Source organism: Manis javanica, chromosome 1 (genome assembly GCF_040802235.1).
Source record: "Manis javanica isolate MJ-LG chromosome 1, MJ_LKY, whole genome shotgun sequence".
NCBI lineage: Eukaryota > Metazoa > Chordata > Mammalia > Pholidota > Manidae > Manis > Manis javanica.
In genome coordinates this window covers 6887497-6911080 of record NC_133156.1, presented here as the reverse complement: position 1 = coordinate 6911080, position 23584 = coordinate 6887497, and the positions used below count along the sequence as shown (strand labels likewise).

Genomic DNA, 23584 nt, shown 5'->3' with positions numbered 1-23584 from the left:
CGTATTATCAATATATCCGTACATTATGGCCAAGCGATGTTGAACAACTTCTATGAAACCCAACACCGTCGGTCGTAATCCCACTAACCACCGCTAGGGTGAGACGAAAGCGGTCTGGCGTTCACCTTTACATGGAATCTTGGAAATCGCACAGCACCATGACGTGCCCCGAAGACGTAGGTGTAGACGAGAAACAAAAGAGAAGCCCGAGCGTCGATGTGGCAGCAGTCTGCACCTTCGCTCCGCTGCCTGCGGCTAGGCCGGTCACGGTCAGGCGCAGCGATGGAGCAGACTGGTTGGAGCCTCCATCAGCCGTTGAGGGCCAGGACATGGTGGAAGGCAGTGGAGGGGCTGGGTAGAGGCTGGGGGAGGGCAAGCGAAAGAGGCCGCGGAGGAGGAAGCCCAGGCGCCGAGGGACACACCGAGGGGACGCTCCTGCCCTTCCAACAGGCGGGGGCCCAGCTCCAGGGGCGCCCGCTGCTTCCTCCATCTTGGTTGATGGAGGCAGGGAGCGGCGACTGGGTCTCCCCACCGTCGCGCCTGTCCCCCAAGACCCTGCGGGTGCAGACGCTGGCATCAGGGGCTGTCCCCTCGGTCGAATGGCGGAGCCCAGTTGGGGCTTCCCGGGGACAAGTTTCCCAGCCCCACGAGGTTTGGTTTTGAATTGGTCCCAAGTTCCCACAGCGGTCCCTACAAAATGGAGGACGTCGTCTCCTCCTGCAGCCATGACGGGAGGTGGGGGGACGACTCCCCACGGGGGTGAGGCGAGGCTGGAAGTGCGTCCGCTCCCCTCAGCGCACTCGGGAATCCACTTCGCCCGCTGCCCCGAACTCCCACTTTGCCCGGCTCCAGCCCCTGCCCGGGCCTGCCCCTCACGGGGGGCTTCAAGGAACTGGACAGGGAGGGCGCTGGGGACATCGAGGCCGCGTCTCTCCTCGGGCAGGGTCGTCTGGAGCGGCTGCAGCGGCCTAGGCGTCCAGGCCCGAGCGAGGGCAGGCGGTCCCGGCCTCAGCCTCTCGGGCTGCGCGGGCACCAGACAGCCCCCAGACCCCAGGGACCGAGCCCACGGCCGGTGCAGCGGGCAGCGACACCCGGGCTGCCTGACCCTGACGGACCCGGGGTGGGGGTAGGGTGGGAGGCGGGGGGGTAGAGGAGGGGAGGGACGCGGCTGAGAGCCGAGGGCTGGCGGAGCGGGGAGTGGAATGGCAGCGCTGGGGGTGTGGCCTGAGCCTGATGGACGGCCTTCCGAGCCACCCCCTCGAGGGTGGGGTTCCTGAAGGAAGGCAGAGGCATCCAATGGACGTGCCCGAGGTGCCTCGGCCCGCCCTCCCCAGCCACCAGTGAGGGTGCGGCGGGCGGGGCCTCGCTGGGCTCAGCCTCGCCGCTGCCGCCGCCTCCTCCGCCTCCTGCTCCTCACCAGCGCTAAAGCCGGGACTGGACCGATCCGAGTTGTGCGTGTTGCGAAGAGGGGTGGGCCGGGGGAGGGGGGGATTCGTTGCACGGCGCCGCAACCAGAACCGGGTGAGGTTTGTCCCCGCTGTCTTTCCAGTCCATGTCCGCGGGTAGTGGGGGTGGCTGGGAGCAGCGCAGCCTCCGGAGGAGGGAGGAGGCAGAGGCGGAGGCGACTTGGGGAGGCGGAGATGGCTGAGCGCAGCCTCCGGGGCCTCCCACCGACCCGGGATTAATACCCCGCGGCGCGGCTGCCGTCCGCTGCCGCGTCGGGCCTCGGGGGCTGCTCCGGGCTCGGTTCATGACGCGGGCGCCTTCGCGGGCGGCCCGCAGGGCTCAGGCGTGAGGGCGAGGCCGGGCGGGCCGGGTGAGGCGGCCGCCGGGGCCGGGGTCGCTCGGGGGCGGGGTCCGCCCGGGCCGGGGCGGCAGGAGGTCGCGGGGTATTTTTTCTTTCTTTCTTGCGGGGGGAGGAGGGTGTGGAGACGGGGGAGGGGCGCCTGAGGTCGTTCTCCCGCTCACAGGGCTGCGCTCCCACCTTCCCTGCCGAGGCCCCCAAGTTTTTCGGGGCGAGGGTGCTGTCTCCCCCACGCCGGGTCCCCTCTTCGCTCTTCTCTTCCCTGGCGTTTCGCGCCTTGTACTCTTTATGTCTAATTTGGGCGAGTTTTTAATGGCGGATGAAGAGCGGGGAACTCTTCCCCCGAGGACAACTGCTTGGATCCAACTTGGGCGATTTCAGCGGTTATGTGAGACGCCCTTTGGCTCCGAATTAGAGGCCGGAGTGGCGTCGGGGGTGACGCTGGGTGGGCAAATTTAAGAGGGAACACTATTCCCTTGCAGGCGTCGGGGGCCCCTCACCCCTCGGCTTCCCAGGGGCAGGCTTGGTGCCCGCCGCCTTCCATTCTGTAGTTTGAAGAAAGAGATTTAGTTTTGTCTAAGAGTTGTGGTCCCTCTCTTTTTTTTTCTTTTTTTCTTTTTACCTGTTTTTCTCCACTGCGTTGAGGTGGGCGAGCATAGAAGAGACCTGAAACTCCTTGACTTTTTAATCCCTTTGCTTCCTCCCTCTAGTGGTTAGGCGTTGGTGCTACATCCAGTTTGGCTGTAACTAAATAATTTTTCATTTCATGCTAGGACCAGGAATCACCTACTGGTTAAACCAGCCCAATCTGGTTAAACTTTGGGAGGAACACATCCTTTTTGTGAGTATTTTTACCCCACTTTCTGTTAAGTTGCACACTTAGTGCAATAGTAGGGTGTTCCTGTGTTGGATTTGCTTTTCTGTTACCTTGAAGGCAACCACCTAATTGCTTGGGTAGACCCTCTCCCCAGAGCCTAAACAGGGTAATCCCTGGGAAAGTACTGGGAGTGGGTGCTAACACATATGCCACTGGTATTCTCTAGAGTTCCAAAGTATAACTTTAGAATCAATGCCATTTTAAATGCTTTGGATTATCATTTTTTTATTTCTTTCCAGTGGATAGATAGAATTTTTTTCTTTCCTTTTCGATTAAGATAAGCTACTCAATCTTCTCTTGTTTTAAGGTTGATGGAGATAGTATTTTCTGCATGTGCTTGTCTTATATTTGTGGAAGGTTTATATTTGTATACCCGAATAGTCCTCCAGCTCATCACATCAGGAAATACATAATCTAGTTGTCACACTACTTACAATTCTACAATTGACCACCAGATTGGTGGTGATAGCCTCATCCTTCCATTATGAAGTTAATGTGTTTTTTCCTTGTTACCAGAAAGTAATCTATATGGTGTTCATTTTGGTACAATAAAATGCCCAGTTCTCTGTCAGCTATGAAGTTAATGGTTTTAACACCAGTCTTGGCCAGAATCAATAATTTTACTGGGGGAGGGGGTATCTCAAAAGAATGATTTTAAAAATATCTGGTTTTACATTTTACATTATCTGGGTTTTCTGCAGTCTTAGGTCCTGCCAGTTCTGTCCTTTCAAGCTGATTACACAGTTTTACATTGATCATCAAAAAAAGAAACTTGTGATTAAAAAGAAATTTGATTAGTTTTTCTCCCATAGTAGTATACCTCCTTCCATTTGCCTTTGTTTCTTTTCACCTTGCCAAACTTGGCTTTATACTTACTCTACTGTGCTTCACAGCAAACCTGTTTAGTTATACCCAAGACAATGTGTCAGGACTTAGAGTGTCTGTCTAAATTTTAGGAATGTATATTGTTTCAACTTGGTAATTTTGATAGGATACCTGAAGAGATATTTCATTCCACAGTAGTTTTATAAGATGATGGGATGTGGGTGTAGTTCAAGAGCTATAATGGCCCTTCATATGGAAAGGAAATAGTGAGTAAGAAGATTAGCAGGGTAACATGTCACTGACTCAATATCACTTAGATAAGTCTTTTTTTTTTCTCAGCAGAATGTTTCCTAGGTATTTGTAGCATGATGTAATACAAAGGACTAAGTTTTACTGCTAGCCATTTTGGGATTCAAATCTCTGCTCTGTTTACTTTTTTTTTTCCTGGTTTATTTTTTTAATTTATTTTTTTTATGTTGGTATCATTAATCTACAATTACATGAAGAACATTATGATTACTAGGCTCCACCCTTCACCAAGTCTCCCCCACATACCCCTTCACAGTCACTGTCCATCAGCATAGTAACATGCTGTAAAATCACTACTTGTCTTCTCTGTGTTTCACAGCCCTCACCGTGACCCCCGCCCCACACTGTACATGATAATCGTAATGCCCTGTTTCTTTTTCCATGCCCTTATCCATCCCTTCCCACCCGTCCTCCCCAGTCCCTTTCCCTTTGGTAACTATTAGTCCATTCTTGGGTTCTGTGATTCTGCTGCTGTTTTGTTCCTTCAATTTTCCTTTGTTCTTATACTCCACATATGAGTGAAATCATTTGGCACTTGTCTTTGTCCGCCGGGCTTATTTCACTGAGCATAATACCCTCTAGCTCCATCCATGTTGTTGCAAATGGTAGGATCTGTTTTTTTCTTATGGCTGAGTAATATTCCATTGTGTATATGTACCACCTCTTCTTTATCCATTCATCTAGTGATCGACATTTAGGTTGCTTCCATATCTTGGCTATTGTAAATAGTGCAGCAATAAACAAAGGGGTACATCTGTCTTTCTCAAACTGGAGTGCTGCATTCTTAGGGTAAACTTCTAGAAGTGGAATTCCTGGGTCAAATGGTATTTCTATTTTGAGCATTCTGAGGAACCTCCATACTGCTTTCCACAATGGTTGAACTAATTTACATTCCCACCAGCAGTGTAGGAGGGTTCCCCTTTCTCCAAAACCTCACCAATATTTGTTGTTGTTTGTCTTTTGGATGGTAGCCATCCTTACTGGTGTGAGGTGATATCTCATTGTGGTTTTAATTTGCATTTCTCTGATGATTAGCAATGTGGAGCATCTTTTCATGTACCTGTTGGTCATCTGGATTTCTTCTTTAGAGAACTGTCTATTCAGCTCCTCTGCCCATTTTTTAATTGGATTATTTGCTTTTTGTTTGTTGAGGTGTATGAGCTCTTTATATATTCTGGACGTCAAGCCTTTATCGGATCTGTCATTTACGAATATATTCTCCCATACTGTAGGATACCTTTTTGTTCTATTGATGGTGTCCTTTGCTGTACAGAAGCTGTTCAGCTTGATGTAGTCCCACTTGTTCGTTTTTGCTTTTGTTTCCCATGCCCAGGGAGATATGTTCAAGAATAGGTTACTCATGTGTATGTCTAAGAGATTTTTGCCTATGTTTTTTTCTAAGAGTTTTATGGTTTCATGACTCATGTTCAAGTCTTTGATCCATTTCGAATTTACTTTTGTGTATGGGGTTAGACAGTGATCCAGTTTCATTCTCTTACATGTAGCTGTCCAGTTTTGCCAGCACCATCTGTTGAAGAGACTATCATTTCCCCATTGTATGTCCATGGCTCCTTTATCATATATTAATTCACCATAAATGTTTGGGTTAATGTTTGGAGTCTCTATTCTGTTCCATTTGTCTGTGGCTCTATTCTTGTGCCAGTACGAAATTGTCTTGATTGCTGTGGCTTTATAGTAGAGCTTGACGTTGGGGAGTGAGATCTCCCCCACTTTATTCTTCCTTCTCAGGATTGCTTTGGCTATTCGGGGTCTTTGGTGGTTCCATATGAATTTTTGAACTATTTGTTCCAGTTCATTGAAGAATGCTGCTGGTAATTTGACAGGGATTGCATTGAATCTATATATTGCTTTGGGCAGGATGGCCATTTTGACGATATTAATTTTTTCTAGCCACGAGCATGGGATGAGTTTCCATTTGTTAGTGACCTCTATAATTTCTCTTAAGAGTGTCTTGTAGTTTTCAGGGTATAGATCTTTCACTTCCTTGGTTAGGTTTATTCCTAGGTATTTTATTCTTTTTGATGCAATTGTGAATGGAATTGTTTTCCTGATTTCTCTTTCCATTGGTTCATTGTTAGTGTATAGGAAAACCACAGATTTCTGTGTGTTAATTTTGCATCCTGCAACTTTGCTGAATTCCGATATTAGTTCTAGTAGTTTTGGAGTGGAGTCTTTAGGGTTTTTTATGTACAATATCATGTCATCTGCAAATACTGACAGTTGACTTCTTCTTTACCAATCTGGATTCCTTGTATTTCTTTGTTTTGTCTAATTGCCGTGGCAAGTTCTCCAGTACCATGTTGAATAACAGTGGGGAGGGTGGGCATCCCTGTCTTGTTCCCAATTTCAGAGGAAAAGCTTTCAGCCTCTCACTGTTCAGTTGATGTTAGCTGTGGGCTTATCATATATGGCCTTTATTATGTTGAGGTACTTGCCCTCTATGCCCATTTTGTTGAGAGTTTTTATCATGAATGGATGTTGAATTTTGTCGAATGCTTTTTCAGCATCTATGGAGATGATCATGTGGTTTTTGTTCTTTTTGTTGATGTGGTGGATGATGTTGATGGATTTTCGAATGTTGTACCATCCTTGCATCCCTGGGATGAATCCCACTTGGTCATGGTGTATGATCCTTTTGATGTATTTTTTAATTCAGTTCGCAATATCTTGTTGAGTATTTTTGCATCTATGTTCATCAGGGATATTGGTCTGTAGTTTTCTTTTTTGGTGGGGTCTTTGCCTCGTTTTGGTATTAGGGTGATGTTGGCTTTGAATGAGTTTGGAACTATTCCCTCCTCTTCTCTATTTTGGAAATCTTTAAGGAGAATGGGTATTATGTCTTCTCTGTATGTCTGATAAAATTCCGAGGTAAATCCATCTGGCCCGGGGGTTTTGTTCTTGGGTAGTTTTTTGATTACTGCTTCAATTTCATTGCTGTTTATTGGTCTGTTTAGATTTTCTGTTTCTTTCTGGGTCAGTCTTGGAACGTTGTATTTTTCTATGAAGCTGTCTATTTCTCCTAGGTTTTCCAGCTTGTTAGCATATAGGTTTTCATAGTATTCTCTAATAATTCTTTGTATTTCCGTGGGGTCCGTCATGATTTTTCCTTTCTTGTTTCTGATTCTGTTGATGTATGTTGACTCTCTTTTCCTCTTAATAAGTCTGGCTAGAGGCTTATCTATTTCATTTATTTTCTAGAAGAACCAGCTCTTGGTTTAACTGATTTTTTCTATTGTTTTATTCTTCTCAATTTTATTTATTTCTTCTCTGGTCTTTATTATGTCCCTCCGTCTGCTGACCTTAGGCCTCATTTGTTCTTCTTTTACCAATTTTGATATTTGTGACATTAGACTATTCATTTGGGATTGTTTTTCCTTCTTTTAATATGCTTTTAATTCCCATATACTTTTCTCTTAAGACTGCTTTTGCTGTTTCCCACAGAAGTTGTGGCTTTGTGTTGTTGTTGTTATTTGTTTCCATATATTGCTGGATCTCCATTTTAATTTGGTCGTTGATCCATTGATTATTTAGGATGCTCTTTGGGTCCTGTCTCTCGGTAGTTCTGTGTGCCTCCATAGTCTGAGCAACTATTTCCTCCCCCAGTTTGGGGAAGTTCTCAGCAGTTATTTCTTCAAAGACACTTTCTATCCCTTTTTCTCTGTCTTCTTCCTCTGGTACCCCTATAATGCGGATATTGCTCTTTTTGGATTGGTTACACAGTTCTCTTAATATTGTTTCATTCCTGGAGATCCTTTTATCTCTCTCTGCATCAGCTTCTGTGTTTTCCTGTTCTCTGGTTTCTATTCCATCAATGGCCTCTTGCATCTTATCCATTCTGCTTATAAATCCTTCCAGAGATTGTTTCACTTCTGTAATCTCCCTCCAGAAGTCATCCCTTAGCTCTTGTATATTTCTCTGCAGCTCTGTCAGCATGTTTATGGTTTTTATTTTGAATTCTTTTTCAGGAAGACTGATTAGGTCTATCTCCTTCTCAGGGTTTGTGATTTCGGTCTGTATCAAATTCTTTTGCCTTTTCATGGTGATAGAGATAGTTTGCAGAGCTGGCTCAAGTGATGGCTGGGAGAATGTCCCTTCTTGTTGGTTTGTGGCCTTCCTCTTCTGGGAGGACAGCGACCTCTAGCAGCTTGTGCTGGGCAACTGTGCACAGACGGGGCTTCTGATTCTTGCCTGGACGCTATGGAGTTTAGCTCTGCGTTTGATGTGGGCATCGCCTGCCTCAGGCAGCTGCTCCAATATGGCGGAGCCGCATTGGAGGGGAAACGGCCGGGAGGCTGTTTATCTCCCTGAGGGGCCTCTTAGCTGCCCTGCTGCCCAGGGGGTTAGAGTGCCCAGAGTTCCCCGGGATTCCCAGCAGCTGGGCTACGTGTCCCGGGACGCTTCCGTCCAGCCGTGGGGTCCCTGTCCCTTTAAGACTTTCAAAAAGCACTTGCTTTTCTTTGTCCCCAGGGCGCCGGTTGTGGGGACCCGCTCACAGGTTTTACTGTCCTGTTTCCCTAGTTTCCAGCACCCCACACGTGCACTGTGTCTGTGCTCTGGTGTGGATGGCTAGGGCTGGCCATTTAGCAGTCCTGGGCTCCCTCTCCCTCCCCACTCCAACTCCTCTCTTCCCGCCAGGAGCTGGGGTGAGGGGCGCTTGGATCCCGCCGGGCCATAGCTTATATCTAACCCACTTTGCAAGGCGCTGGGTTCTCGCAGATATGGATGTAGTCTGGCTGTTGTCCTGTGTCTTCTGGTCTCTCTTTTAGGAAGAGTTGTATTTGTTGTATTTTCAAAAATATATGTGGTTTTGGGAGGAGATTTCCGCTGCTCTACTCACACCGCCATCTTGACTTCGCCCTGCTCTGTTTACTTTTGCAAGTGCAATCTAAAATAAGGATCAGTAACAGCCTTTATTATGTACTTTTATAAATGCACAGCAGATTCAGTTAAGTGCACTTTCATTATGCACATTTTATAAATGAGTAAAATATGTCTGTCTTCCCAAGATTGCTATGAAGCGTGAAATGAGTATAAAAGTAGGTAAAGTGCCTGGTACATAAGTAATGCCACATGTGGTACATATTGTTAATGATAACTAAAATTCTTATCCTGTATTTCCTTTGTTTTATTTCCTGACATTTCCTCAGATTTATCTTCCAGCCCTTTTACAAGTTTCTCATTTCTGGCAAGGTTTTACTTTCTGGAATTTTTTTTTTCTTATGTTCTTTTGCTCATCACCATCAACTATCTAGAGTAGTAATGATTTTGTGGTTTTACTTTTTCCTGCATTCTCTCTCTTTCATTTGTATTTTTCTCTTTATTATTCTTATTAGAAGTTTTCCTCAGATATTTCGTACTTCTTGACTGGTCTATTTATGATTAAGAACTGAAAAGTAGAAAGTGGATTGGAAGAGTGAGTGGAGCTTTCACCTTGGAGCTTCACTATACAGTGATTCTTACAGCCAATTCATGGTAAACCTCTTGAGTCATTACTTTTAGGTTTTTCCTTCTTGCTATTTCATAATTCCAGAAAGAAGAGTGTTTCTGAGGAAAAAAGTCTTCCACAGAATAGTCTGCTGCCTGGAAAATAGAGTTGGATTCCAGCTCTGTTAATCAAGTGGGAGAAGAGGTATTCCATATGCATGGTATTGAAACATTCACTCATGCTTGATGAACTCAAGACAAAGTTCTTAAGTTCTAATTCTCTCCAAAGAAAAAGTCTAGAATTTTTGCCAGCATTGGGAAAGACCTGTCTTCATCAGTGTGGAGTAAGGGAAGGGATCCAGGATCTCCTAACCTTATTTTAGCTACCCACCACCTATTCCAGGGATATCTGGAGCTATAGGTTTCTGGATCTTTTCAGAATCCTACATGGTATACCAGGATGTTTCTCAGCTTTTTCCATCGCTGTTTCAGAGTTTGATTATATCAGATTGGCTGAGTTAGTTAACCATCCATCTGCTCTTTGGGTTTTAAAATATTGTTGCTTTTTTTTTCTTGTTCTTCCTTTTCTTGTGAGTGGGAACTTTACTGTTTCATCCGGGAATTTTAAAGGGAGTAAAGTTGGTTGTCTGAGATTAATCTACCAACTTAAACCTTACCAGGCTATTGATTTGTAAGTAGCAGTTTTATATGTGGGGCCTTCAATAATTATCTTGATATTTGCAGTATTTGTTCATAGGATTCTTTCTCCTATTTCATTATATTTGTTACTACCTCTAGAATCATAGAACACCTTTTTTCTTTCTGATTTTTAATGGGAATGCTTTTAGTAGAAACAAAATGTGGGCCTAGCTTTGGAATTATATTTATATAAATGGTTTTGTTTTATTATAAATTTAGTTGTAGTTTTAATGAATTTACTTACAAGGGAGACTGAATATTTTTTTCTGTATGTGCTTACAATTTGTTTTTGTTTTTTTTAAGGTATCATTTATATACACTCTTATGAAGGTTTCACATGAAAAACATTGTGGTTACTACATTCACCCATATTATCAAGTCCCCCTCATACCCCATTGAAGTCATTGTCCATCAGTGTACTAAAGTGCCACAGAGTCACTACTTGTCTTCTCTGTGCGACACTCTTTCCCATGAGCCCCGCACCACTGTGTCTACTAATCATAACACACCTCGATCCCTTTCTCCTTCCCTCTCTCCCCACACATCCTCCCCAACCCCTCCTCTTTGGTAACTGCTAGTCCCTTCTTGGAGTCTGAGTCTGCTTCTGTTTTGTTCTTGTTCCTTCAGTTTTGCTTTGTTGTTATACTCTACAAATGAGGGATATCATTTGATACTTGTCTTTCTCCACCTGGCTTATTTCACTGAGCATAATAACCTCTAGCTCCATCCGTGTTGTTGCAAATGGTAGGATTTGTTTTCTTCTTATGGCTGAATAGTATTCTGTTACGTATATGTACCACATCTTTATTGATTCATCTACTGACAGACACTTAGATTGCTTCTATATCTTGACTATTCTAAATACTGGTGCAGTAACCATAGGCGTGCATATGTCTCTTTTAATCTGAGAACTTGTTTTCTTCTGGTAAACTTGTAGGAGTGGAATTCCTGGGTCAAATGGTATTTTTATTTTCAGTTTTTTGAGGAACCTCCATATTCCTTTCCACAAAGGTTGAACTAATTTACATTCTCACCAGCAGTGGAGGAGGGTTCCCCTTCTCTGCATCCTTGCCAGCATTTGTTGTTCCTAGTCTTTTGGATGTTGGCTGTCCTAAATTGTGTGAGGTAATATCTCATTGGGGTTTTAATTTGCATTTCCCTGAAAATTAGCAATGTGGAATCGTCAGCATTTGTTGTTCCTAGTCTTTTGGATGTTGGCCGTCCTAAATTGTGTGAGGTAATATCTCATTGGGGTTTTAATTTGCATTTCCCTGATAATTAGCAATGTGGAACATCTTTTCATGTATCTGTTGGCTATCTGTATTTCTTCTTTGGAGAACTGTCTGTTCATATCCTCCACCCATTTTTTTAATAGGGTTATTTGCTTTTTGGGTGTTGAGGCTGTGAGTTCTTTATATATTTTGGATGTTAACCCCTTATTGGATATGTCATTTACAAATATGTTCTTCCATAGTGTAGGATACCCTTTTGTTTTACTGATGGTGTCCTTTACTGTACAGAAGCTTTTTAGTTTGATGTAATCCCATTTGCTCATTTCTATTTGTTTCCCTTGCCTGTGGAGATCCATTCAGGAAAAAGTTACCATGTTTATATTCAAGAGATTTTTGCCCATGTTGTCTTCTAAGAGTTTTATGGTTTCATTACTTATATGCAGGTCTTTGATCCATTTTGAGTTTACTTTTGTGTATGGGGATAGACAATAATCCAGTTTCATTCTCTTGCATGTAGCTGTCTAGTTTTGTGAACAACAATTGTTGAAGAAGCTGTCATTTCCCCATTGTGTATCCAAGGCTCCTTTATCGTATATTAATTTACCATATATGCTTGGGTTTATATCTGGGCTTTCTGTTCCATTCCATTGATCTATGAGTCTGTTCTTATGCCAGTTCAAAATTACCTTGATTACTATGGCTTTTTAGTGGCATGATATATTTAATAAAATGAGACAGAAGGGCCTCTAACCAAGAACACTGTACCTGGCAAGATTGCATTTGAAGGAGAGATGAAACAATTTCCAAGTAAGCAAATGTTGAGAGAATTTACCTCCCACAAATCATCTCTACAGTTTATTTTGGAGGGACTGCTACAGATGGAAGTGTTTCTAAGGCTAAATATTATCACTAGAAGAAATAAAACCATAGTAAAGAAAGTAGAAAGTAGTAATGTTTACTCAGTAGATGCAAAGCAAATCAACCACCCCAAAGTCAGTCAAGGGAAAGACAAAGAGTACAGAATATGATACCTAACATATAAAGAATGGAGGAGAAAGAAAAAGGACAAAAAAACAAAAAGCAAGAACCTTTATATTGTGTTTGTAACAGTATACTAAGTGAGTTAATTAAAAATAGACTGTTGGTTAGTGAGGAAGTTACCCTTGTACTTTTGGTAACCACAAATCTAAAGCCAGCAATGGCCTTAAGTACATATCTGTTGATAATCACCCTAAATGTAAATGGTCCAAATGCTCCAATCAAAAGACAGAGTCACTGAATGAATTAAAAAACAAGACCCATCTATATGCTGCCTACAAGAGACTCACTTGAAACCCAAAGACATACACAGACTAAAAATGATGGGATGGAAAAAAGATACTTCATGCAGACAATAGAGAGAAAAAAGCAGGATTTGCAGTTCTTGTATCAGACAAAATAGATATCAAAACAAAGAAAGTCACAAGAGACAAAGAAGAACATTACATAATGATAAAGGGGTCAGTCCAACAAAAGTATATAACGATTATAAATATGCACCCAACACAGGAGCACATATATATATGAAACAAATACTAACAGGATTAAAGGGGGAAATAGAATGCAATGCATTCATTTTAGGAGACTTCAACATTCCACTCACTCCAAAGGACAGATCAACCAGACAGAAAATAAGTGAGGACATAGAGGCACTGAACAAAACATTAGAGCAGATGGACCCTAACAGACATCTCCAGAATGCTCTACCCAAAAGCAGCAGGATACACATTCTTCTCAAGTGCTTATGAAATATTTTCCAGAATAGATCACAGACTAGGCCATAAAAAGATCCTCAGTAAATTCAACAAGATTGAAATTATACCAACCAGCCTCTCAGATCAATTAAAAGCAGTGAAAGGTATGAAACTAGAAATAAATTACACAAAGAAAGCAAAAAGCCCACAAACACATGGAGTTTAGCAGCATGCTGCTAAATAACCAATGGATTACTGAAGAAATAAAAACAGATAAAGCACTATGTGGAGATAAATGACAACAATAATTCAAGACCGCAAAATCTATGGGATTCAGCGAAGGCCGTGATAAGAGGGACGCATATAGCAATACAGGCCTACCTCAGGAAAGAAGAACAATCCCATATGAATAGTCTAAACTCACAATTAATGAAGCTAGAAAAAGAAGAAATGAGGCGCCAAGTCAGTAGAAGGAGGGGCATAATAAAGATTAGAGCAGAAATAAATAAAATAGATAAGAATAATACAGTAGAAAGAACCGATGAAAGCAGGAGCTGGTTCTTTGAGAAAATAAACAAAATAGGTAGACCCCTACCCAGACTTGCAAGAAAAAAAAGAGTCTACACATATAAACAATCAGAAATGCAAAAGGAAAAATCATTACGGACACCAGAGAAATACAAAGAAGTATGAGAGAATACTATGAAAAATTATATGCTGACAAACTTGATAACCCAGAAGAAATGGACAACTTTCTAGGAAAATACAAACTTCCAAGGCTGACTCAGAAATAGGAAAGCTGAACAGACCAATTAAAAGCAGTGAAATTGAATTGGTAATCAAGAAACTACCTAAAAACAAAATCCCTCGACCAGATGGCTTCACCACTGAATTTTATCAAACATTTAGTGAAGGCCTAATACCCATTCTCCTTAAATTTTTCCAAAAAGTAGAAGAAAGAATACCTCCAAATTCATTCTATGAAGCCAGCACCAGCCTAAGACTAAAACCAGGCAAAGACACCCCAAAAAAAGAAAATTACACACCAATATCCCTGATGAACATAGATGCAAAAATACTCAACAGAATTTTAGCAAACCGAATTCAAAAATACATCAAAAGGATCATCCATCATCAAGTAGGATTTATTCTAGGGATGCAAAGATGGTGCGATATTCGAAAATGCATCAACATCATCCATCACATCCACAGAAAGAAGGACAAAAACCACATGATCATCTCCATAGATGCTGAAAAAGCATTTGACAAAATTGAACATCCATTCATGATAAAAACTCAATAAAATGGGCAGAGAGGGCAAGTACCTCATTATAATAAAGGCCGTACAGCAGACCCACAGCCAACATCATACTTAGCAGCAAGAAGCTGATAGCTTCTCCTTTAAGATTGGGACCAAGACAAGGATGCCCACTCTCCCCACTTTTATTCAACATAGTTCTGGAGGTCCTAGCCATGGCAATCAGACAACACAAAGAAATAAAAGGCATCCAGATTAGTAAAGAAGATGTTAAACTGTCCCTGATTGCAGATGACATGATTTTGTACATAAAAAAACCTAAGGAATCTACTCCAAAACATCTAGATCTAATAATTGAATTCAGCAAAGTTGCAGGATACAAAATTAATACACAGAAGTCTGTTGCATTCCTATACACTAATGATGAACTAGCAGAAAGAGAAATCAGGAAAACAATTCCATTCACAATTGCATCAAAAAGAATAAAATACCTAGGAATAAACTTAACCAAGGAAGTGAAAGACCTATACTCTAAAAACTACAAGACGCTCCTGAGAGAAATAAAAGAATATACCAATAAATGGAAACACATCCCATGCTCATGTATAGGAAGAGTTAATATTGTCAAAATGGCCATCCTGCCTAAAGCAATCTACACATTCAGTGTGATTCCTATCAAAATGCCAACAGCATTCTTCAATGAACTAGAACAAATAGTTCTAAAATTCAGATGGAAAAGTAAAAGACCCCAAATAGCCAAAGCAATCCTGAGAAAGAAGAATAAAGCTGGGGCATTATGCTCCCTGACTTCAAGCTCTACTACAAATTGACAGTAATCAAGACAATTTGGTACTGGCACAAGACCAGACTCATAGACCAATGGAACAGACTATAGAGAGCTCAGATACAAACCCAAGCATGTATGGTCAATTACTATATGATAAAGAAACCATGGACATACAATGAGGAAATGACAGCTTCTTCAACAACTGGTGTTGGCAAAACTGGACTATTGTCTATCCCCATACACAAAAGTTAACTCAAAATGGATCAAAGACCTGAATGTAAGTCATGAAACCATAAAACTCTTACAAGAAAACATAGGCAAAAATCTCTTGAATATCAACATGAGCAACTTTTTCCTGAATGCATCTCTTCGGCCAAGGGAAACAAAAGCAAAATGAACACATGGGACTACATCAAACTAAAAAGTTTCTGTACAGCAAAGGATACCATCAACAAAACAAAAAGCGTTTTTTTCCCCTATAGTATGGGAAATATATTTGTAAATGACATATCCAACAAAGTTAACATTCAAAATATATAAAGAACTCACATGCTTCAACAACCAAAAAGCAAATAACCCAATTAAAAATGGGCAGAGAATGTGAACAGACAGTTCTCCAAAGAAGAAATTCAGATGGCCAACAGTCAGATGAAAAGATGCTCCACATCACTAATTATCAGGGAAATACAAATTAAAACCACAATGAGGTATCACCTCATACCAGTTAGGATGGCCAGTATCAAAAAGACTAAGGACAAGTAATGCTGGTGAGGATGTGAATAAAGGGGAACCCTCCTACACTGATGGTGGGAATGGAAACTAGTTCAACCATTGTGGTTAGCAATATGGAAGTTCCGCAAAAAACTAAAAATAGAAATACTGTTTGACCCGGGAATTTCACTCCTTGGAATTTATCCAAAGAATACAAGTTCTCAGATTCAAAAAGACATGGGCACCCCTATGTTTATCACAGCACTATGTACAATAGCCAAGAAATGGAAGCAACCGAAGTGTCCCTCAGTAAATGAATGGATAAACAAGAGGTGGTACATATACACAGTGGAATACTATTCAGCTATAAGAAGGAAACAAATCCTACCATTTGCAACAACATGAATGAAGCTGGAGGATATTATGCTCAGTGAAGTAAGTCAGGCAGAGAAAGACAAGTACCAAATGATTTCCCTCATTTGTGGAGTGTAACAATGAAGCAAAACTGAAGGAACAAAACAATAACAGACTCACAGACTCCAAGAAGGGGCTAGTGGTTACCACAGGGGAGGGTGCGTGGGGAGGGAGGGAGAAGGGGATCAAGAGGTGTTATGATCAGTACACATGGTGTGAGGGGGATCATGGTGAATTCAGAGTAGCACAGAGAAGACAAGTAGTGACTGTGTGGCTTTTTATTACACTGATGAACAGTGACTCCAATTAGTTATGGCAGGAGGTGGAAGAGACTCGGTAATTAGGGTGAATGTAGTAACAACATTGTTTTTCATGTGAAACCTTCATAAGTGTATATCAATAATACCTTAATAAAAAATTATAATGAAAAAGTGAAAAAAAAGTTGGTAGTTTAGAAAACTAAATCAATGAAATGAAGTAATTTGGTTCTTTGTCATACCTAGTGTATAGTAGTGTTTGTTGAATATAGCAGAGTGGTTCAGGATTTAGGGCCTAGAGTTAGAGTCCTTAGTTCAAGTCCTATTTGGGCTTACTCAGAACAGTTTAGTTAGCTTCTCTTTCCTGCTCTGTAAAATGAGTTAAATTAACCTACATCATGGGGTGGTTTTCAGAATTTTACATAAAATACCCATAGCATAATATCTGGCCATTCCAAGATAGGAACAAGAAAGATTCAGAAAGATTTAATCAAGTAGTTAGGTTGGAAGCAGAGAATTTGAAAAACAATGACAGAAACACCAGGGAAATGGGGATTGGACAATATCATAGTCATTTTAGTAGATAAAAAAATGAATAGTATAGTGAATCTCCTTGCACCCAGGATTGTTACTTGATTGAATTATTTTGTTTCTGTTTTCTGTTTCAAAGGAAGCCTTAGAATTTTTTTTTCACTATAAAGGGTAAAGAGGGTGTAAATTGAATGTTATAAAATGAATTTTTAAAATTTCTTAAGGACTGCCAAGCATTTGATTAATTTCCATCAAACTGAAGAAGTAGCATTGAAAAAGCTAATGGGAGAGGAAAAACAGATTGGGTGACATTTTTTTCCCTAGGAGTTAGATAAAAACCACATAAAGATTTTAACATTTTTATTTGTGTTATTTCATTGCAATAATCATAATACACTAGAACTTTTTTCTTTTCTCTGTCTCTTTCAGGTTCTTTGGCATGGACAAATGTTCAATAGGAAGATTAGACTCTACTGGACAGACTCCTGCTTTATTGGGGAATGCAGCCATGGCAGCTAGATGCATAGACGTAGGAAATTCTTTTGGTAACCCAACTAGTCCTTTAGGTAATACATCTAAAAAGTCAGCAGTGGAAGAAGAGGAGGATGATGATGTTGTATTTATTGAATCTATACAACCTCCTTCAACTTCTGCCCCAGCTATAATTGATCAAAGAAATCTTCTATTTGCTTCCTCAAGAAATGAAAATGTACAAGGAAATTATTCCATAATTCTTCCTTCCTCAAGAGATATAGCTTCTCAGAAGGGAAATATAAGTGAGACAATTGTTATTGATGATGAAGAGGACACAGAAACAAATGGAGGGGAAAAGAAAAATTGTTCCAGCTTCACTGAATGGGGACTTCCTGGAACTAAAAACAGAATCAAAGATTTGGATTTCTCCACTTCCAGTCTTTCAAGAAGTAAGGTAAATGCAGGAGGAATGGGTAATAGTGTTATCACTACAGAATTGACTCTGAAATTCATATTGATAATGTTACAACCTTAGCAACAGGTGTAAGCTCTGTGAATGATGGGCAAGATAAGAACTAAATGTTACACATGTAACATCACTATAGAATACCAACTTGGGAGATGTCACTAAAGGACTTCAGTCAAGTAATTTTGGTGTTAATATACAAACATACACCCCATCTTTAACTTCACAGACCAAGACTGCAGTAGGACCTTTTAATCCTGGTAGAATCAGTATGGCTGGAGATGAATTTCAGCATGGAGGATTTACAACTCATCATAGTCCTGGTAAGCAGTAAATAATATTAAATATTTTCCTTTCACCCCACATAAACTTCCAGCTGTTATTTTTTTAGTATATACATTTATTTTATTTATATTTCATCTGTTACTATGAAATAAATATTTCATAAATATTTATTTATATTTCAAGAGAAGAAATATATTACTTCTCTTGACTTTCACATTAAGATAGAATACTTAATAACAAGTATGTAGTCTACTTGATCTCTGAATTTTTGGAAATATAATCTGTTTTACCCACTGTGGTTTAAATCTAAAGTGTTTTAATTGAAAACTTCCATAGCAACTAACTACCACCACCCTTGTTTACTAACATTTTAATGCATTAAACTAGCATTTAATGCAAAAATCATGGAATTAAAAAAAAGTGAACTGAAGGAATAAGGTAATATTATCTAGTAATTGAATTTTATTGAGTTTATAATTACATAAGGAAATTCAGTTTTTGCTTTTCAGAGCTTGCTTTTGGGTGCTTGTCTCTGATTTTTAAATTTTTAAATGTCTTTAAATCCACATCTTAGTGGTTGCTTCAGTTTAAAACCTGGAAAAGTTTCTTACCTATATATCAGAGACCTGTATTTTAAAAGCTTTTACATGAACAGTCGTGTTTTGATAGAACTAAAATATAATGAAAGTTACATAAAACTTACCAAATCTTTCTTGTGACTTTTTCATAACTTAGGGTGGATTTTTTTTTTTAATGTTTTCATTGTTTTGGTGTTGTTTTTTAGCCATTTTAGTGCTTTTAGTTATTGACCAAGTTAGAATTTTGGGAAAGGACTGAAAAGTAACTAGAGCTAAGAACCTAATTATTTAACTACTTTAACAAAATATTGGTATTTTTTTCTTTAATTTTTAAAAATATTTTCTGTGGTTAGAATATTACATGATTACTGCATAGTATTTAGAAGAAATCATAGAAATAAGAAAATGTCTGGTTTTTAAACATGTAATTTAGAGCATATTATATATAGTTTTGTGTTCTATTGACATTGTCTAAATATCAGTGTTACATCATTTTCAAAAAAGATGTTTCAGTGGCTATAAAATATTCTTTTGAGATACCCATTCCTCTACTTTTATTTAGTGCTCATATGGTTTCCCATTTTTTACTGATGAAACTCTACACTAAATGTCTTTGTTTTTACATTGTCTGTTATTTCATAGGACAGTTCTTAAACCTTCCAGTCTCAGTTTTACTCTTAAAAATGATTTGAGGACCCTAAGGATTTTTTTATTTTATTTATTCATTATCAAGTTAGAAATTAAAACTTAAATATTAAAACTATTCATTTAAAAGTAACTACATGTTATGATAAATGCCATTTTTAATCAAAGTTATTTTCAAAAATATAGTGAAAAGTGACGTTTTGTATTTTTGCAAAAACCTCTTTTGAGTCTGACTTAATATAAGACAGTGAAATATATATGTAGCTCCTCACATCTATTTCTACATTGAATCTGTTGCAGTGTCATGTTTGTTGGAAGTATAAGAAGAAAACCTGGCCTCACACAGATACGGGGTTGTAGAAAGGAGCAGTATTTTAATGGCATTTTTACATATTTATGGATAATGCTTTGTGGGTGTTTTGCTTTGGAACAGCACCAAAACTTGATAAGTGCTCATTTCTTAAAGGTTCTTTCAGGTTGGCATCCGACAGCATAGAGTGAACTTTTCATACTCTGTTACATTAAAATCCATTCATCTTTGAATAGATCTTTTACCAATGTGTCATTGGTAATGTTGTGCTTTGGTTATTTGGAAAATCTGAGCAGTGAGTTACACAGATCTAACTGATGATCTTGAGGAAGAACACTTTAGAAAGCTGTCAGACTCACAGAAGTGGATACAAGTTTTCAAATATTCTGATTTTCACTTAAAAGCTCAGATTTTCTCATTGGCAACAAATGTCACTTTTCTTGAAGTGACAGGCTCATTTGATTTATTTTCAAGAAAATGTCTAAATAACCAGTTTGTTAAGTAATTCTTTCAAGTAAAAATGGTATTTCATGAAAAAAGGCTAGTTCAGCTTGCAGTGCAACACTTTTACAAGTGTTTTTCCATCCTTCCTTAAGACAACCATTGTATTTTGGTATGAAACAGAAGTGGCTTATGCATGCTTCCCTGTTCATCATACCAAGTATTAAGATGTAGTCAAAAACTGAAATCGAGTAAACTTAATACTAATTTTTACTGTTTCATAAGGACATCTGTTGTATAATAAATAATTTCATTGGCTTTTATCCTTGGTTCTTGGGAGAGAAACTAAATCCTTGGAGTTTCCCAAGTAGAGGAGTGTGTTTTCTGTTCATGAGCCCTTTGGATGACCCCTGAATTTGTGCTAAGGGGTCAGATGACTGAGGCTGAGGGAGGGTCACCAGAAAGATCAACCATGTGATTAGAATGTTGGGGGTTGGAGCCGGCCCAGCCTCAAGGGAGGAGAGGGAGGGTAGAGACTTGAGTTCAGTCAATGCAATGAGTGATTATGTCAGGCATACCTATACACTGAAACACCAATGAACTCTGTCGACACTGAAGCTCAGTACATCCTCCTTGTTGGTGAACCCTTGCATGTGCCAGGTGGGTTGAAACTACCTGGCTCCTGGAGAGTGGGTGTAGAAGCTTTGTATTTAGGACCCTTCCAGACCTCTCCCTTACAGGTCTCTTTTCATTTGGCTAATCCTGATTTGTATCGTTTATAATAAAGTTGTGATTTTAAGTATAGAGCTTTCCTTAGTTCTGTGAGTCAGTATCAAATCTGAAAATCTTAAGAACTTCCCAGATTTATAGCCACTTGGCCAGAAGTACAGGTGGCATCTGATGCTAATTCCAGGTGGTTAGTGTCAGATTGTATTGACTGGTTGGTGTTAGAATAACAACCATAAATAAAGATGGCACGTTTGCTTTTCTGCAAGTGTGTGATAGTGAAGAAAACCTTACTAGTATAGCTTGGTTCCACTGCCGGCAGTTTTGCCCATCATTGCTACTGCACCATTAGTGCAAATGCCAACACAGTGGAAAAGACAAATAATCTCAGTATTTTTTCAGAAATAGTTTGACTTCATAGATCCCCTTTTATTTCTTCTAATACAGTATTGAATAGAAGTATGAGTATAAAAGCCTTGTCTTAATTTTTTATTTGAGCTGGGAGGAAGCATTTGACATTTCATCATTAAATATATTACTAGCTTGTGTAATACATGAATACCTTTTCTGTTGATAATTCATTTAATAGTTATTTGAGATTGTTTCTGGTCTTTTCAATTGCAGACAGACTTGAGTATCATGAATATCTCTGCAAGTCTGGCACACTTGTCTTAATTTCTTGTGAAGTTTGTACAGGTGGAATTGCTAAGTCAAAAATGTCAACATGTTTTTGGTTTTTTTTTGTTGTTTTTGTCAAATGTTTTATTGAGTGTAGACATCTGGAGTACTGTAAAACATGCATTATCTGTAGATTCAGAAAGGAGCAAGTTGTATTGTCCTCTTTGTCAAATGTGTCAGGCTTAGCATACATGATAGAGTTTAATGAAGTATCAGAGTAATATGGTTCCTGAACAGCTCCTACAATTTGGAGTAGGGTCTTAATCACATGAAAAGCAAAGCTGTTCACATTTAGTGAACTTGCATTTCATTGGAGATACACAATATTTTAATTTTAAAACAAATTTCAAAAATTCTTTTTCTAGACAATTCCTATTGCCCCAACTTTATTTCTCCCTTCAGTTTTCAGAAATTTTCATTTAAAAAAAAATCATATGCTTTTTGGAAGTTGTATATTTATCTGAGGAATAACTAAAATTTATTCCTTGATTGCTGAGGTATATTAAATTTGAAGATAATATCTCCATCTTCAACAGTGTAATTTCTGCCTTGTTGTCTGTATTTTCCAGCCGCCTTGACCGCATTTTCAGAACCTTCTTCTTTAAAATCTTCATATTTCATCACTTCAGCCATAATGAATCCTTTTTCAAAATCTGTGTGAATCTTTCCTGCAGCTGGAGGGGCCTTCATCCCGTTCCTGATGGTCCATGCACGCATTTCATCTGGGCCTGCAGTGAGAAAGTATGCTAGTTGGAGTGCTGCAAACCCAGCCTTAATGATCTTTGGCAAAGTGCTTTCTGTCATGTTTGCTTCCAGATACTTCTGTCTCTCCTCAGCACTGAATTCTTGCAGTTTGAGTTCCAAGTCCCCACTAAAAGGAATGACTAAGGCACCTGGGTCACACTTGTCCACCCACTCTGTAATTTTTATCAACCATTTGTTTTTCTTCCTAATGTAGTCTTTTTCAGAAAGATTAATCAAGTAGGCCATTGGTTTTGAAATCAGAAATAAGTTTTTATTCAACACTTCAATCTCTTTGTCATTCCAGTCATGATAGAAGTGAACAGGTTTCTTTTGATCTATAACTCAGGATTTGACTTTGCACATTATGTCATATTCAGGTTTTAGTATTTTATCTCCTCTCTCAGCCACTTTTTCTAGTTTATCTATAATGGGCCCAATCATTTCCTCATCTTGAAGCTGAAGTTCTTCATATATTATTTCTTTATCTCAAATAGGATCTACACTTCCTTCAACATGTATGATATCATCATCTTCAAAAGCATGTGTTAAATGAAAGATTCCGTCACAGGCACTAATATCACATAAAAAGGCATTTCCCAGGCGTTGCCCATTGAGCTCCTTTCACAAGACCAGCAATATCCACTACATTTAAAAAGGCAGGAATTTTGCTTGCTGGTTTGTGGTACTGGCAAAGGAAGTCGGACCTTTCATCTGGCACAGGTACTCTGCTCTCATTAGGATCAGTAGTGCAGAATGGGAAGTTTTCTGCAGAGCCCTAACTATTGGTTAATACATTGAAGAAGGTAGACTTCCCAACATTTGGCAATCCAACAATACCAATTTTCAAGGAGGTTACAAATCTTCCAGTGATTGGGGGGGGTGCTTTAATTCCATCACCTCCCTTTTTGGGGGGCTTCATGCTCGTGGCGGGCCATGACGGGTGTCCCAGCAGCAGCAGGAGACAAGCCCTGCAGGCAGCCGGAGGTGGGGAAGGAGGAGAGAGAGCGCAGGTCTGGCCTCTCCGCCCAGCTGCATGCACGATGGCTGCAGCAGCACAGCAGGGCAGGGCGGGCTGTCAACATTTATTTTAAAGCTTTTGATAGTTAATGTAAATTGTCCCCATCAGAAAATTGTATTACTTTACCAACAACATAAAAAGGACTTTTTTGTTGTCCGTTTTTTTTCCGTATTTATAAGTTCTCCTCAGGGGTAGGAGTGTTATTTAATGTTTGATAAACTGATCATTGAAAGTTGGTATCATATTTAATTTATACATTATTAAACTTTTTAGAGATATATTTACAGACTTTATGAATTGATTCAAGCATGTTTGTCATTTATTCGTATGTACATCT

At 39.9% G+C, this 23584-nt stretch overlaps 1 protein-coding gene and 1 pseudogene across 8 annotated transcripts in view; one reads left to right on the top strand and one right to left on the bottom strand.

The window, feature by feature from the left end:
- The first annotated feature begins 1365 nt into the window (after positions 1 to 1365).
- The window catches only part of ZMYM5 (zinc finger MYM-type containing 5), a 48181-nt gene continuing 25962 nt past the window's right edge, over positions 1366 to 23584 (top strand). For 2 of the 8 annotated variants that reach the window (XM_037017182.2, XM_037017187.2), the window contains exons 1-4: positions 1366 to 1521; positions 2578 to 2645; positions 17312 to 17810; positions 18052 to 18145. In XM_037017182.2, coding sequence (XP_036873077.1) covers positions 17322 to 17810; positions 18052 to 18145 — 583 coding nt within the window. In that variant the 5' untranslated portion in view covers positions 1366 to 1521; positions 2578 to 2645; positions 17312 to 17321. Of the gene's footprint in view, positions 1522 to 1556; positions 1817 to 1867; positions 1890 to 2577; positions 2646 to 17311; positions 17811 to 18051; positions 18146 to 22723; positions 22950 to 23584 lie in introns of those variants that run through there. The other 6 variants (XR_012125849.1, XM_037017184.2, XM_037017183.2 and 3 more) reach the window with 6 other exon arrangements.
- Positions 20136 to 22717, bottom strand: LOC108384124 (obg-like ATPase 1 pseudogene; annotated as a pseudogene).